Source organism: Pezoporus occidentalis, unplaced genomic scaffold, assembly GCF_034315485.1.
Source record: "Pezoporus occidentalis ecotype Australia unplaced genomic scaffold, CSIRO_AGI_Poc_V1 ctg267, whole genome shotgun sequence".
NCBI classification, from domain to species: Eukaryota; Metazoa; Chordata; class Aves; order Psittaciformes; family Psittacidae; genus Pezoporus; species Pezoporus occidentalis.
The window spans coordinates 566,864-580,750 of record NW_026914578.1 but is presented as its reverse complement, the minus strand read 5'-3'; the positions used below and the strand labels follow the sequence as shown (position 1 = coordinate 580,750).

General features: G+C 49.7%; 1 protein-coding gene and 1 long non-coding RNA gene across 5 annotated transcripts in view; both read right to left on the bottom strand.

The window, feature by feature from the left end:
- Positions 1–13,836, bottom strand: part of MIER1 (MIER1 transcriptional regulator) — a 39,117-nt gene extending 25,281 nt beyond the window's left edge. The window contains exons 1-2 of one of the 4 annotated variants that reach the window (XM_062624449.1): positions 13,643–13,746; positions 13,142–13,240 (exon numbers count right to left, since the gene is read on the bottom strand). Coding sequence is in view for 1 of the 4 variants with exons in the window: in XM_062624447.1 (XP_062480431.1) it covers positions 12,767–12,775 (9 nt within the window). In the remaining 3 variants the exon portion in view is untranslated. Of the gene's footprint in view, positions 1–12,766; positions 12,958–13,141; positions 13,581–13,642 lie in introns of those variants that run through there. The other 3 variants (XM_062624450.1, XM_062624448.1, XM_062624447.1) reach the window with 3 other exon arrangements.
- On the bottom strand, positions 2,898–5,539 carry LOC134166636 (uncharacterized). Its single transcript, XR_009965935.1, has 2 exons — positions 4,909–5,539; positions 2,898–3,420 (listed from the first exon to the last, which is right to left on the bottom strand). It is a non-coding gene; the product is annotated as an uncharacterized LOC134166636 (long non-coding RNA).
- Positions 13,837–13,887: the final 51 nt, after the last annotated feature.

Genomic DNA, 13,887 nt, shown 5'->3' with positions numbered 1-13,887 from the left:
TGAGACAGTATTTGGATGCAAACTATGCTGAGGACACTGTACTAGGTCAGTTCCTTGTTAAAAGGGGACCCTGGGATTCCAGGAATACCGGATAGGGTAGGGCTTCTGAGGAAAAGGGAGCGCTCACTCCACTGTGAATTAAGGACAGCAGGAGTTCAAGTAGACAGAGTCTAGCATGGTGTAACAGCAGCAGCTCTGCTCTCATGGGGGAAAAGCCAAACCCAACCCCAAAGACACATCTTGGCTTCCAGACACTGTTCAGGATCTGCCAACAGCCAGAAAGACTTGGAGGAGGCCTCCTGGACCATGAGCTTTGTGTAAAGGGGAACAAGTAACTTCCCCATCTCGATTAAGAAAAGCAGGTTTTGGAGTCCTCAACAAGCAGAACACGGTCTGCTCTTAACTCTGCCCTGCAGCAGTGCAGCCCCCTTTGGATTCAGATACATCTTGTATGGGTTTAGGTGCATGGATTTTTACGTGATCTGTGTAGAAATATATAAATATTGGAGCCTGTTGTTTCAGTCCCACTTGAGGCTTCCATCACCCTTTACAAGTTTTCACGATGGCAAAGGCATCATTCCCATCTCCAAAGACAAGGATACAGAGACAGCCTCAGCCCAGTGATGGAGCAAATATGAATGAGGACAAGGAGGTGATGGGAGCAGTCAGCATGGATTTACAAAAGGGAATTCACACCTGTCCAGCCCAAAAGCCTTCCCTAATAAGAAGACTGGCATGGTGTGTGAAGGGAGCACAGATGACGTGCTCGTCTTCTCTTCAGCAAGGCTTTCCATGCCATCTCCCATCCCACCCTCACAAACTGATGAAGTAAGCCTGGACAAGCAGGGATGTGAATGGAAAACTGGCTGAAAGGCCCAGCTCCAAGGGCTGAGGGACGGGACCCTCTGACAAAGGAGATGCTCAGAGATCCAGGGCTCTTCCTGGAGAAGAGATGCCTCAGGAGCATCTGACCCCATGTCCAGTATCTGATGGAGGGCTGTACAGGAGACTGAGCCCATCTCTTCCCAATGGCATCCAGAGACAAGAGTCAATGGGCGCAAACTGGAATACATTTAAACATAAGGAAAAGCTTTTCTCTCTCTAAGAGAGATGAAACATGGGAACACGTTGCCCCAGGATGTTGTGGTCTCTGCACTGGAGGCATTCAAAACCAGACTGGCAATGGTCCTGAGAAATCTATTTGAGCTGTCCCAGCTCTGAGCAATGGATTGGTCTTGATTATCTCCAGATAACTCCATCTTCAACAACTCTGTATCTAAACCTTCCAGTATACACTGCAATGAAACACTTTCCTGTTGAGAGTAGACACTAAACCACAGTGAGGCAAAAACCAATCTCATACAAGTCACTTTAAGAAACAAAGTTCAGCTTTCAGTACTCCAGAATAGTATGGAGAAGGCATGGGAGCTCAGGCAAGCACACAGCCTGACCTATAGGCTGAAGTACTGCAGAAGCAATCTCCTTCCCAGCTTCAACAGTGTTGCTAAAACACTGCAGCGCCAATGGAGCTCAGCATGACCCCCAGGACTTTTGAACAAGTCCAAGTACCAGTACAATGTCAGTCTACAGAAGGGACAAATACAACCCCCAAGCAGATAATGTTCAAAACCCAGTCACCTCCAGAAACATTAAGTCCATTTCAAGCTACCTCACAGAATTCTCTCTTTTGGGAAGTTCTAGCTCGTTCTTAGCCACAGACTCCATGGCCAGCTTTTAGAACAGCCTCTGGGTCTATTATTTTCTCCTAAGTTTTGCCTACTATAAGTACCTAGTCTGTGGATTACCATCTCTGCCTTTCATGTTTCTAGTCTAAGTGATGCTATGCCCATCATCCTCTGCCTTCTATTCCTAGCTAGATGCAGTGTTACATTACATCTCATCTGTATTAATGGCCAGCTGCTGCCAAAAGTAGTATGTGACCTCTCCCCACCACTCCATGTGCTTCTGCTGCTTGTGCCAGGTCCAGCAATGAGGAAGCTGCAGCATGTGCTGGTTCAGCAAACCAGTCTCAGAGAAAACTAACCCTAGTTTCTCATCCCAGGAGTGAGCCAAAGAGCTTCAGCCTGGGGCTCTGCAGCCCCCAGTCCTGCTGCAAAGAGCCCAGAGCACAAGCCTGGAGCTGTGGCAGGAGACCAGGAGTAACCCTTTCAGTGACAATCTGCTAGCACTGCACATGAGGTGAAAGAGCATCCTATGATTAGAGACAATTCCTGCAACAGCCCATTATTCAGCCCTATTTCCTTGCTCCAGATCATGACTCTGGACAGGGCAGGACAGATGGCTTTGAGGGCATTTGCTTGAGAATTCCCTGGCAGTCACTAAAGATCATATGGCTACGTTGGTGCCATCAGATCTTAAGTCCTAAGCTACGGTATATCAGGATAACAGGAATTCCTGTGAAAAGGATACCCCTTGTACTTCAATGGCTTTTCATTTGCCACTGCAGCAATTCATAGAGAAGTACAAAGCACTTTTTTTTTTCCCCTCAAGGACACTCCTGGGAACAAAGAGCTGCTACCTACAAAATGGTATCCAAGGCCCAGGACAGAAAAACTATGGGACACTTACAATACCCGGGCTGACACAATCCAATTGTTCTATGCATTTGATTCTATTCTCAGAAAAGATAACAATGGCCATTTGTTGTGGGTTTAAAAGAATGAAAAATCATTCATTAACTCCTAATTCATGGAAAAACTCAAGGGACTGACAGAATCCTGCTGCACAGACACACCACTGAGCACATTGTTAATGCTCCAGGTGAACAACAGGAAGGAAATGCCAGTTCTGAGATAGGAAGAATATAAACCTGATGGTAAAGAGAAAAAGACAAGACACTGAGCAGAAACACAGCAGGCTTGGGTGACACTAAAAGCATGTCACTGGTTTTATTCCATGTGTATTTTGAGGAGTCTCACAAAAGACATGCAGAGTAGGTGTTTTCAAAAGGTCAGTGACCAAGATCATATCCAACACATTCTCCAGTGTGTGGATACAGGAATAGATGGGACCGAAGTCTGTCAGTCTTCTTCAGACACCTTTGGACTGTCAAGGGATGAACCCAGCAGACACCTGCAGTGTTACTCCAACAACAAAAACTCACTGGGCTTTTGGATGCCTTTATTACTGTATTCTGTGATGGAAGCTACATGGTAAAAGTAAAGCTGGGCTGGCATCCTGACAGGTTTATTTAATGCAAACAGTTCCGGAGACATCACTTTTGCACAGTGTATTTTTGAACCCACTGCTTCAGAACAGGGGTGGGCTTCCAGGCAATGCCATTTCCATATGCTGGCAGGAGATATTCCTGTTTATTCATAGCTGCTGGGACTGGAATGAGATAATCCAAAATATGAAGGCTGTGGAAGCAATGCACTGAATTTTCTCTTTACATTTCACCTACAGCAGGCAAAGAAACACCTGAACTGTCAGGACATGATACAGCTTCACTCCTACCCACAAAACTACTCCTGTATTTGCCAACATTGCTTATGCTGTTTAATATAATCAATTCATAATGAAACATCTTTAACAGTATCTGCAGCCTCTACAAGACAAATATAACTGAGTAAATTTGAACAGGATGTATCTTTAATAGCTCTTTAAGTGTTACAGAGAACAGTTTAAAACTAAAATTGAATACTGCCTACACTGAAAGCAATAAACCTGCCAAATTCACCAAGTAGACGCTCAGGTCTTTTGAACTCTGCTACAGGAACATCTCAAAGTTTACTTCTGGGTTGCAGTGCCTTGTTTTAGCCACAGAAAACTGGAAATAACCTCACAAGTATTCATGTATGTGGTGTCAGCATCACTAAAGCTACATCTCACTAAGCAGACTAAATGTAAATCACTGATCTGCTCTTAACAACTCACATTTATCCCCAAAAACGCAGACATCCAGTTACATGCATACCATTCAAAGAGTGAAGTTTTGAATACAGATGGTTCAGGCACTAACCCTGCACTTCAAACTCATAACAGGAGTCCTCAGCTAAAAGAATGGTGTCTAAAATCCCCACCTGAGTAAGTAGCAGCCATTTAACAGCCCCTCCAGGGAGCAAAACTAAATGTTGTTCTGGAGAAAATGTCAAGTTAAAATGGGGGGAAAACACCCTCCTCTCAAGAGGGCACATGTCTCTCCTCATAAAGAGGGACTGCAGCACAAAGCTCACAGCTCCAGCCTGTCCCTCTCTCCCTGTGCTGCGCATCCAAACCACCCATCAGCAACATATTGAAGCAAGGAAAAAACACTGATGCCCCTCATTTAACAGTTTCACATGTGAACACTTCTACAGCCAAAACCTAAAGGGACATCTAAGCCCTCTGCTCATGAAATGGAAGCCTTGCTATACGTGGAATTTTTACTTGATTTTAGTTTGGTTGCTGAAGGAGGAAATTCTTGTAGAAGACAAAGATCAAGTGCAATGTTTCAACTCAAACATGTCCATCTAAGCCTTGAAACTACCACAGCACAGGTGCCCTGGCTTGGCCATTCCCTTCCTAGACTTGATTCCACTTAAGAGTTTATAGAAACAACTCTGAGCCCCATGAGTGTCTCTGCTTGGAGGTTTAAGACCAGACTAGAGACAGCCCAAAGCAAGGTGGTCAGACCTCAGAGCAGACCCCGCTGTGGGCAAAGGTTGGCCCAGAGACCCCTTGAGGTCCCTTCCAACACAATTTATTGCATAATCCCAAGGTCTGAGATTTGCAGGTAGCCCTGAAAAGCTACTTACTAGCTCACTTCCCTTTCCCTGCCTGCTGCTTCCAAGAACAACACTGGGTAAAGGTTTGGTTTCTTCTGGAGAAGCTGCCCATCAAAGTGCCTGACTGTAAGAGCCACAGGCTGGGTTTTAATGCAGCTGAGTCAGTCCTGTATCACTCTACCTGTATCTCTGCACCAGGAAATGACTGGAAAAGGGAAGCAGAAGATGCACAGTGCTGCACAGGGAATAGTGTTCATGTGGATCTTTCAGACATTTGGCTTGCAACATGGCTCCGTACATCTGCAGTGGGAAGGGAAGCAAACTGCAGTCTTTCTAAGTCACTGTACCACCTGAGGGCATTTTTCATATGGTAAATACTAGTGAAAAGCCCTAAACAGAAAGGGATTTCAACTGCAACTCTAACAAGAGCAGCAGCTGGTACTTTAAAGGACTAAAACCAAGCTGTGATTCAGGGGAACACAGAAGGATGTCAGGTGATGACTCTCCCTGGGGGGATTTACCTGCTATCTGCTTCACACTCCTGTCAGAGGTTATCACACCACAGCAGGAGCAACAAAGTGAGGGTACAGCCAAAGAGAATCTGCATGAACTTACAGGTTTCCAAAGGGTGATGCTGTCATGCTTTGCTTTCTGCCACACTTGCTGTAGAAGAAGTAGCTTCCAGCAAGAGGAAATAGCACCTTGGAAGTCCAGGAGGGAAAACACAGCAGGACAGACAGATGGCAATGACATAAAACTGTCAGGGAAGCTTCCAATCATCCTTTTGATCTCTGAACTAAAGGGATTCATTACCTCACAGCACAACCTCTGCAAGAGGTACTGAAGGGAAGTCTTAAAATCATCCCAGACTGGTCGGGATTGAAGGGAGCTTAAAGCTCAGCCAGTTCCAACCTCTGCCAGAGGCAGGAACCCCTTCCACTAGAGCAGCTTGCTCCAAGCCCCTGTGTCCAACCTGGCCTTGAACACTGCCAGGGATGGGGCAGCCACAGCTTCTCTGGGCACCCTGTGCCAGCGCCTCAGCACCCTCACAGGGAAGAGCTTCTACCTAAGAGCTCATCTCTGTCTCCCCTCTGGCAGATGTACCCACATTTTTCAGGGTCCTAAGTCAAGAGATAGCACATTTTAGGGTGTTAAAAGCAGCTTCTGTCCAATGTCATGACCACGCTGCTGCTGAATCATCTGCTGAAATCCCATGCTAATATAACATATTTACAATAAAGTGGAACTGATTCTCATTCTCTTTTGAGCAAATGACTAGAACCAGGTACCATCAACTATACCCCAAGGAAGTCCTCCCTGCTCCAAAACCAATGTGCATTACCCGAGGGACTGAGGACTTGCAGTGGAGCTGAGAGAGCTGGGCTTGTTCAGCCTGGAGAAGAAAAGGCTCCTGAAGGGAAGACCTTAGAGCAGCTCCAGTGCCTAAAGGGGCTGCAGGAAACCTGGAGAGGGGCTTGGGACAAGGGCCTGGAGGGACAGGCCAAGGGGAATGGCTTGAACCTGCCAGAGGGGAGACTGAGATGAGCTCTTAGGCAGAAGCTCTTCCCTGTGAGGGGGCTGAGGCGCTGGCCCAGGGTGCCCAGAGAAGCTGTGGCTGCCCCATCCCTGGCAGTGTTCAAGGCCAGGTTGGACACAGGGGCTTGGAGCAAGCTGCTCTAGTGGAAGGGGTCCCTGCCCATGGCAGAGGGGTGGAACAAGATGATCTCTAAGGTCCCATCCAACCCAAACCAGTCTGGGATGCTATGATGATCAGCAAAACCAGACGGAGGAAGCTGCAGCCCAAGGGGGATGCCTTGGTTGACAGGACATTTTGCTCACTACAACTTCAGCAAGAGAACTTCCATTTTCTAGGAGTATTATGAAACACAACCACAACAGTTACTCAGAATGTCATCTCTGTCTTATCTGAAGCACACACTTCAACTGGACATTTTCTAACTCTTTATTGTTCATTTCCATCACAAAATACAGCATCAGCCTCACATTCTTAACAATAGTCTGAAATTCCTCCCTAGAAAGTTTGGAAGTCTATGGAGTGATCACATCCCGCTGTAAGATTTCAGCTGAAACCAGATACACTCATATGCCAAGCAGCACAAGAACACATCCTTATACACAATTTATGACATGACTGGATTAGCAGTGAAATATTAATACAGAATGAGGCCTCTGGCCAGGAACAAGCTCCAAAAGAAATTGAACTTCGCAACAATTCCACTGCCTACCTTAAATCCCCCTGCTGTGTTTGAAGGAACTCTACACCAAGCAGTAAGCTCACAAGCATCAATATTCTATCACACACCACGAGAGTCCACAAAACTCTTCTATTATAACAGAAAAAAACAACTCTTACTTCTCCAAGATCAGAAATGCAGAATGCTAAATGCTGTTGTTTTCCCTTCAAAAGCTCGCAGGAAACCTGAGGGAACACAATCAATAGAATATAACCAACCACTCTGGAGTTTATACTCTTACCAAGGAAGTGAGAAAACTGGATTCCCCACTTTGCATTAGATTCACAGATACCTCTGTGAAGTATTGAACAAAAACTGCCCCAAAATGAAACAAAGCAAAGTTAAAGCTAAGATCAAATGAGGAAAAAATACTTGTGCTCAACAGGGTGGACTGATGTGAATCGCCAATTTCAGTCAGGGTTTAGAGCAGTCAGAAGGAATCCTTGATTTCATCTATTTTGACCTTATTTTGTACCCAGGTGTTACTCAAAAACTGTCCTCCCTCACTGCTAAAACATATCAGTTTGCAACCCATTAGTGATGGTGTTAACTTTAGTACTGCTTTGAGCCTATTCCACAGATATGCATATTGCTTTAAAGTAACAGCACAGCTTAATAAAAATACTGAGACTAAGAACGTAGAGGAGGTTATTAGGAATGGTTATTACAGAACGTATTTCTTAAATATTATGTCCTGAAGTTGTTTCAAGCTGCATGACAAAATGAGAATTTAGCTACATTCATAACGTTTAAAACTCTTCAGCCGAAAGAAGCTTCAGGGAGAAGGAAAGTTTTACCAGACATTATGAATTTATAGGTGACTTATTAAAGCACTGACAAACAGTATTAATAAACTGCTTTTCTGGTCAAGAGCAACAAAACTTTGAGAAATCCAAACAGCAATAAAATACACTCGAAGACATCAGGCTGAGTCAGTCTAACTGTCCATGGACATGAGAAGTGGTCCTGCTCCTCTCAAAGACACAGAATCCCAGACTGCTTCAGTTGGAAGGGACCTTAAAGCTCCTCCAGCTCCAACCCCTGCCACGGGCAGGGACCCCTTCCACTAGAGCAGCTTGCTCCAAGGCCCTCTGTCCAACCTGGCCTTGAACACTGCCAGGGATGGGGCAGCCACAGCTTCTCTGGGCACCCTGTGCCAGCGCCTCAGCACCCTCACAGGGAAGAGCTTCTGCCTAAGAGCTCAGCTCAGTCTCCCCTCGGGCAGGTTAAAGCCATTCCCCTTGGCCTGTCCCTACAGGCCCTAATGAAGAGTCCCTCTCCAGCGTCTTTGTAGGCCCTGTTCAGATACTGGAAGGCTGCCCTGCTTCTTCCATATCTGACACCTTAGGATGCCAATTCCACTTTTTAACCCCACAGAAATTCACTTTGCAGAAGAGAAAACTGAAGTTCTCACTCCAGAAAGATGAATAACCTCATTGAGTGGTGAGAAACACTAGGAGCTGCCATGAAGGTGGTTGATTGCCTGCTCAAGGGATGGGAGAAACGAGACTGTATTTATCCACAACAGCAACGGTGAACAGCTTCCTGCCATCAGGTCAGAGCTGCACGAGACAGGGACACAGGCTCAGGAGAAGCTTATTCAATGCCATAGCTTGGTGTTTTTGGAAGGAGGAATATAGTATCCTCCTGCTGATCCCCACAACTGGCTCTGCTCCCTCACGCCACCCCTCATACCTGCTTGAGTCTGCTGGATCTTTCCATGAGCTGATACAACTGGTTACCCCACAAGAAGCTTTTCACTTCTGAACCAGTGAGCTGGATCAACCCACGGCAGAAGCTCTGGGAGCACCTACACAAACGCAGCAGGAGGAGCAGGGTCTCCCCTCTCAGGCAGCTAGGAGCTGCTAGACCACCTTGACTGTTTCCATACCCCCTCAAGCTACAGTTAACATCTGCTTGAAATTTAAATCAACCTATGCCAATTAAAGGCAACAACAAAATTCGGCTGACAAGAAGCTCCCCGTGAACCAGCTTCAGTGTGCGCTTGAGCCCAGAAGCCCTTCGTCTGCTGAGCTGCACCCCTAGAGCGTGAGCAGCAGCTCAGGGAGGGGATCCTGCTCCTCTCCTGAGCTCTGCGGAGACTTTAGCACAGCTCCAGTGCCTAAAGGGGCTGCAGGAAACCTGGAGAGGGGCTTTGGACAAGGGCCTGTAGGGACAGGCCAAGGAGAATGGCTTTAACCTGCCCGAGGGGAGACTGAGCTGAGCTCTTGGGCAGAAGCTCTTCCCTGTGAGGGTGCTGAGGCGCTGGCACAGGGTGCCCAGAGAAGCTGTGGCTGCCCCATCCCTGGCAGTGCTCAAGGCCAGGTTGGACACAGGGGCTTGGAGCAAGCTGCTCCAGTGGAAGGTGTCCCTGCCCATGGCAGGGGTTGGAGCTGGATGAGCTTTAAGGTCCCTTCCAACACAAACCAGGCTGGGATTCTATGATACTACATCCCTAACTCTCCCACCCCACCTCTGACCAAACAAAACCACCCTCCTTCCCATGCAGCAGCCCTGGTACTCTTCAGAGTTAGTAAAAACCAGCCAACACAAACCCTCACCATTTTCCCATGACTTTTGCCTCTTCAGTACCCTGGCAAGTGCCTGTAGCAACCTGACCGACGCATCTTACCATGGCACAAAATAAAGTAACAGCAGGAATTCAGCACGTCTGGAAATTACAGGCATTATTTAGCTGCCCATCCCTCCAACACAAAAGTCTGACCCGGGCTCTGCAAGTTCTTTGAATCAGAAGATCTCATTCTGACAATTTATTCAGACATTATAATGGCTGAACAAACAAAAAACCCCATTCGCTTTCACCTACCAAGCTTTTCAGTCCAAAAATCTTTTCTTCTCAATAGGCATTAAAACACTCGTGCTTGGGAAAAATATGTATCAGCATTCACTCCTCCACAAAGACTAAATAAGCAGCTGAATGCATGATACAGTGATATTCACAAAGCCTGAGCTGGTCTTAAGTTCAACATGCTTTCTTTCTGATTTAAAACTCAAACAATCTTCTAACGTGGTGGAATACCAGGACTCAAACCAGTCATGTGAGCATGCTTTGAAGGAAAATGAAGTTCTAGCACAGGCAATTAATCCCAAAGCTAAAACCAGTTTAATATATAATCAAAATCTTTTGGGTTTGGTCTGTCCTTTACTCAAACTGGTGCTTCTGTGAAAGTGAAATGCAGTTTTTGTTAATTTAGTTTCAGTTTCTGGCCTCATTTACTCATTACCCAGGTTCAGAGCTCCTGTCTGAAGAGCCTTCCTGTCAAAGGCAAAAAGGTTCATATTGATATCGTTTAATTGTTGAGGTTTCTATCTCCAGCATTAAATCCTGGCTGATTCTTTACACCTAAAATCATTTTCCTATGGGATGAGTTCCTGTGCATCCCTTCAGAAGAGCTGGAGTGATACTTTCCACTGGGGAGCGATGGGAAGAGGGCAGGAGACACAACAGCAGCATTATTTTTCCACCCACATTTTCAACCCAGGCTGATCCCAGGCCCCTTGTGTGCTGTGACAGCCAAGTCCCAGGGCTGCCTGAAGAATCAGTTTTCCCTCATTCCCAATCAACATAGCATTATCCCAACACCCCCTCCTTCGGCACACCACCACATAGCGGCAGTTGCCTTCAGTTCCTCCAGGCAGATGGCTGACACCATCAGTGAGACTTCCCATCCTATCCCTGATATTTCCTAAATTGTGCTAGGAACCATACTGAGGACGTTGCTCCAAGCTTAACTCACTGACAGAAAGTCTTATTATCTTTCAAATTCTGATTATTCCCGATGCAGAAGGCAGAGCAGCCATGCAAACAGTTGTGTGAAGGACTCAGCGGCTGTGAAGGAACATCAGCTGAGCTGCTGCTGCCACCCCTGCGCTACTGAACTCATCCCACAGGTGGATCAAAGCTCTCACAGCCCCTTGATGCTGCTCCTGCCTCTTAACCTCAAATCAAGAAGCCAAAATAGGACAAAGAATTTGCCTTTGCTTTTCTTCACAAAAACCAAATGCTGAGGGGGAGGGAGCGGAGAAAACCACAAAACTCTTAGTTTCTTAGTAAAATATCAAGATCAACACATAATAGAAGCCTGACCTGTTGGAACACCATCCACAAGGTGAAATCCAGAACCTGCCTGACCTCCGTAACCCATGGACCTTTCGCTGCTCTCTGCAGCACGAGTCCCCTCCAACTCTCAATGCTATCACTGCTGCAACGTCAGTGCAAGTACGTGACAACAGAGAATAGGAAGTACTGCAGCGTCCTGCCCATGTCTCTTCAGCAACATGGTGACTTGAGCTCCCCCCAGAAAAGAGCTAAGCAGGAGGATTTCACAATAACGCTGCGTTTAATTAACTAAACTTACAAGCAATTGGTGAAACTTGAGACACAAGCCCTGAATACTGCGATGCCTACACCAGCACGGGCCCCAGCGCGCCTCTGCCACTTCACAGAGCACAGGGATTTAATAGCCATGGGTTTTTGGCCAAGGAATAGCTCAGAGATCAGACCTATGATTCTCTGCCCCTTGAGATACAGTAAAAAAAAGCCCAGGCAGATCCTTTAAACTTCTAAGATTAGATTAGTACATGCCGTACCAATAACAGGAAGAATGCTTCATTATGGTTTTCATTTCGGGGGGAAAGATAAAATAAATCTCAGTAAAAAGCCACACGTATTCAGGAATTTCAAAGGAAGAAGGAAGAAACCTCATCTGTAAAATATTCTGATCCCAGTACCTTGAACACCCCCCCAGCCTGGCTGGAAGAAACTGCTGTCCCACACAAGCAAGGTGCTGGTTGTTGTTGCTTTAACAGCATACCTTTCAAACAAGCATTTCCAATTCATTTGTCAACACTGCTCAAGCAGCAAATTACCTTCAGATTGGAATCTTGGGATCATTTGAAGAAAACTTAATGAAACATCTATTCATCTGTCCTAACTTGCCTCCTAAGAAGCAGGAGAGCTGTTCACCCAGATCCTATCGGGATGGACAAATCCACACCTCAATAATCAAACACGTATCTCGCTCTGCCTCCCACATAAAAGAGGTCAACAAGCCTTTTCCCACTTCCTGCAACCCCTCTGAATAGCCCTTCTGCCTTCTTCAGGAGAAAGGTCTCCCTCCCAGGAGACACCGTTCTACCTGTAAAGGCAATTCCCCTTTGTTCTAACGACTACAAGAAGGTATTTAAATACACATTTTAACCTCAAGCAACGGTGCTCTCATCAAAGCCCGGGAGAAGCGATTCTTTCGCGCTGGGACAGACGGCCAGAGCTGGCAAGCAGCGCATCCCTCTCCACCCCGAAGGGCTCGCACTCCCCCCGCCACAGCACGTAAAGCTGCCCCACTTCCCACCCCAGCAAAGCTCAGCCCCGTCCCGCGGGGGGCACAGGCCCCGCTCCCCTCCTCCCGGGCGGGGGACCCTCTCCAGCATCGCCCCTCGGCCGCTGCCGCCGATACAGCCTCGCCTCCCCGGCTCGCGGACGAGGCGCAGACCCCAGCCCGGAGCCACCGCCTCCAGGCCCCCGGCCCGCCCGCCCGGGCCGCGCTCAGGTCCCGCCCGCGCCCCGCCGCCGAGGCGGGCCCGGATCCCCCCCGGGGCTCGTCTCCCCGTCCCAGGGCAGCAGGCCCCGGAGAGGAGGGGGGCGGGCGGCCCGGTGCCCGGCGCGGCTTCCCCGGCCCCACAACTAACTTATGGGACGCTCCGCCCGGCCGCGGCCCCGCGCAACAAGTTCCCGGGCGGGCCCCCGCCCCGCCGCGCTCTCACCTCCGCCATGTTGGCTGCGCGGGCGGGCGGGCGGCGGCGGCGCGGGGGGGGGGGCAGGCCCGGGGAGGGGTCACATCGCCGCCGCGGCGGGGGTAGCGGCGCCGGCGGGTCACGGTCTGCGCGGCGGCGGAACGGAGCGGCGGGAGGGAGGGAGGGCGGGGAAGGAGGGGGCACGCCACGCACGACGTCACCGCGCACGGGCGCGCGCCGCCAGCGGCTGTCACTCAAGGCGCAAGGCCCCGCCCCCGGGCTGTCAGCGCTGAGGCGGCGGCGCCGGGCGGGACCCGCGGAGGGCTCGGTTCCACAAGCGGGGTTCTCCCGCACCCGGTGCCGCTGCCTCCCGCCTGGCTGCTGTCCCCCGGCAGCCGTACTCACGCGGTGAGGTGGGGGAAGCTGTCCCGGCGCGCTGCGAGGTCCTCAGGGAGCGTGGTGGGGGGCTCCCGGCGGGGTGACCCCGGCAGCGTTATGTTGGTCCTATGTGAAGGAAAACACTAAAAACAAACCCCAAAACAAGCGCCCAGACCTAATTCTGCTGCTTTTCTCCCTAAATCCTCCCCCGGCTGCCTCACCCGCCCAGGCTCGGTTCTGTCCCAGCGCTGGCGCAAGGACAGGCACGGTCCTGCGGGCAAAGGGGAAGAGAGCTCCTGATGCAGCAGTCCGGCATCGCAGCGCCGGTAACGGCGAGGAGCGCCTCGGGGAGCCCTGCCGGGCCTGCGGCGGCTCCATCCCGCTCTGCCCGCGCACAGGTCACTAACGACCGCGGCTCTCCCGGCAGTTTTCCCAACCAAACGCGTTTCACACCCTCAAAACGCGCCCGCGGCACATCAACTGGGCCACCTCATCCCCCCCAGTCCTCCCCCCTCCGAAAGCCCAGACCTGCTCCGATCCCCGCCACCGGGGCAGAGCTTTACGGAGGGAGCTCCAGTCTCCCCCGGGCCGACGAGAACCTTTGTGCTTCAGTGACAAAGGGGGCGCAGGGGAGGAGCCCCGGGCTGGGCGGGGGGCGGCGGAGACCTGAGCCGAGGCCGAGGCGGGCGCAGAGAGGGGCCCAGGCACGGGCAGGCCGCGGCCCCGCGGGGTCCCTCCTCAGGCGGGCGGGCGGGGGGGGCGGCCGCGGGGTG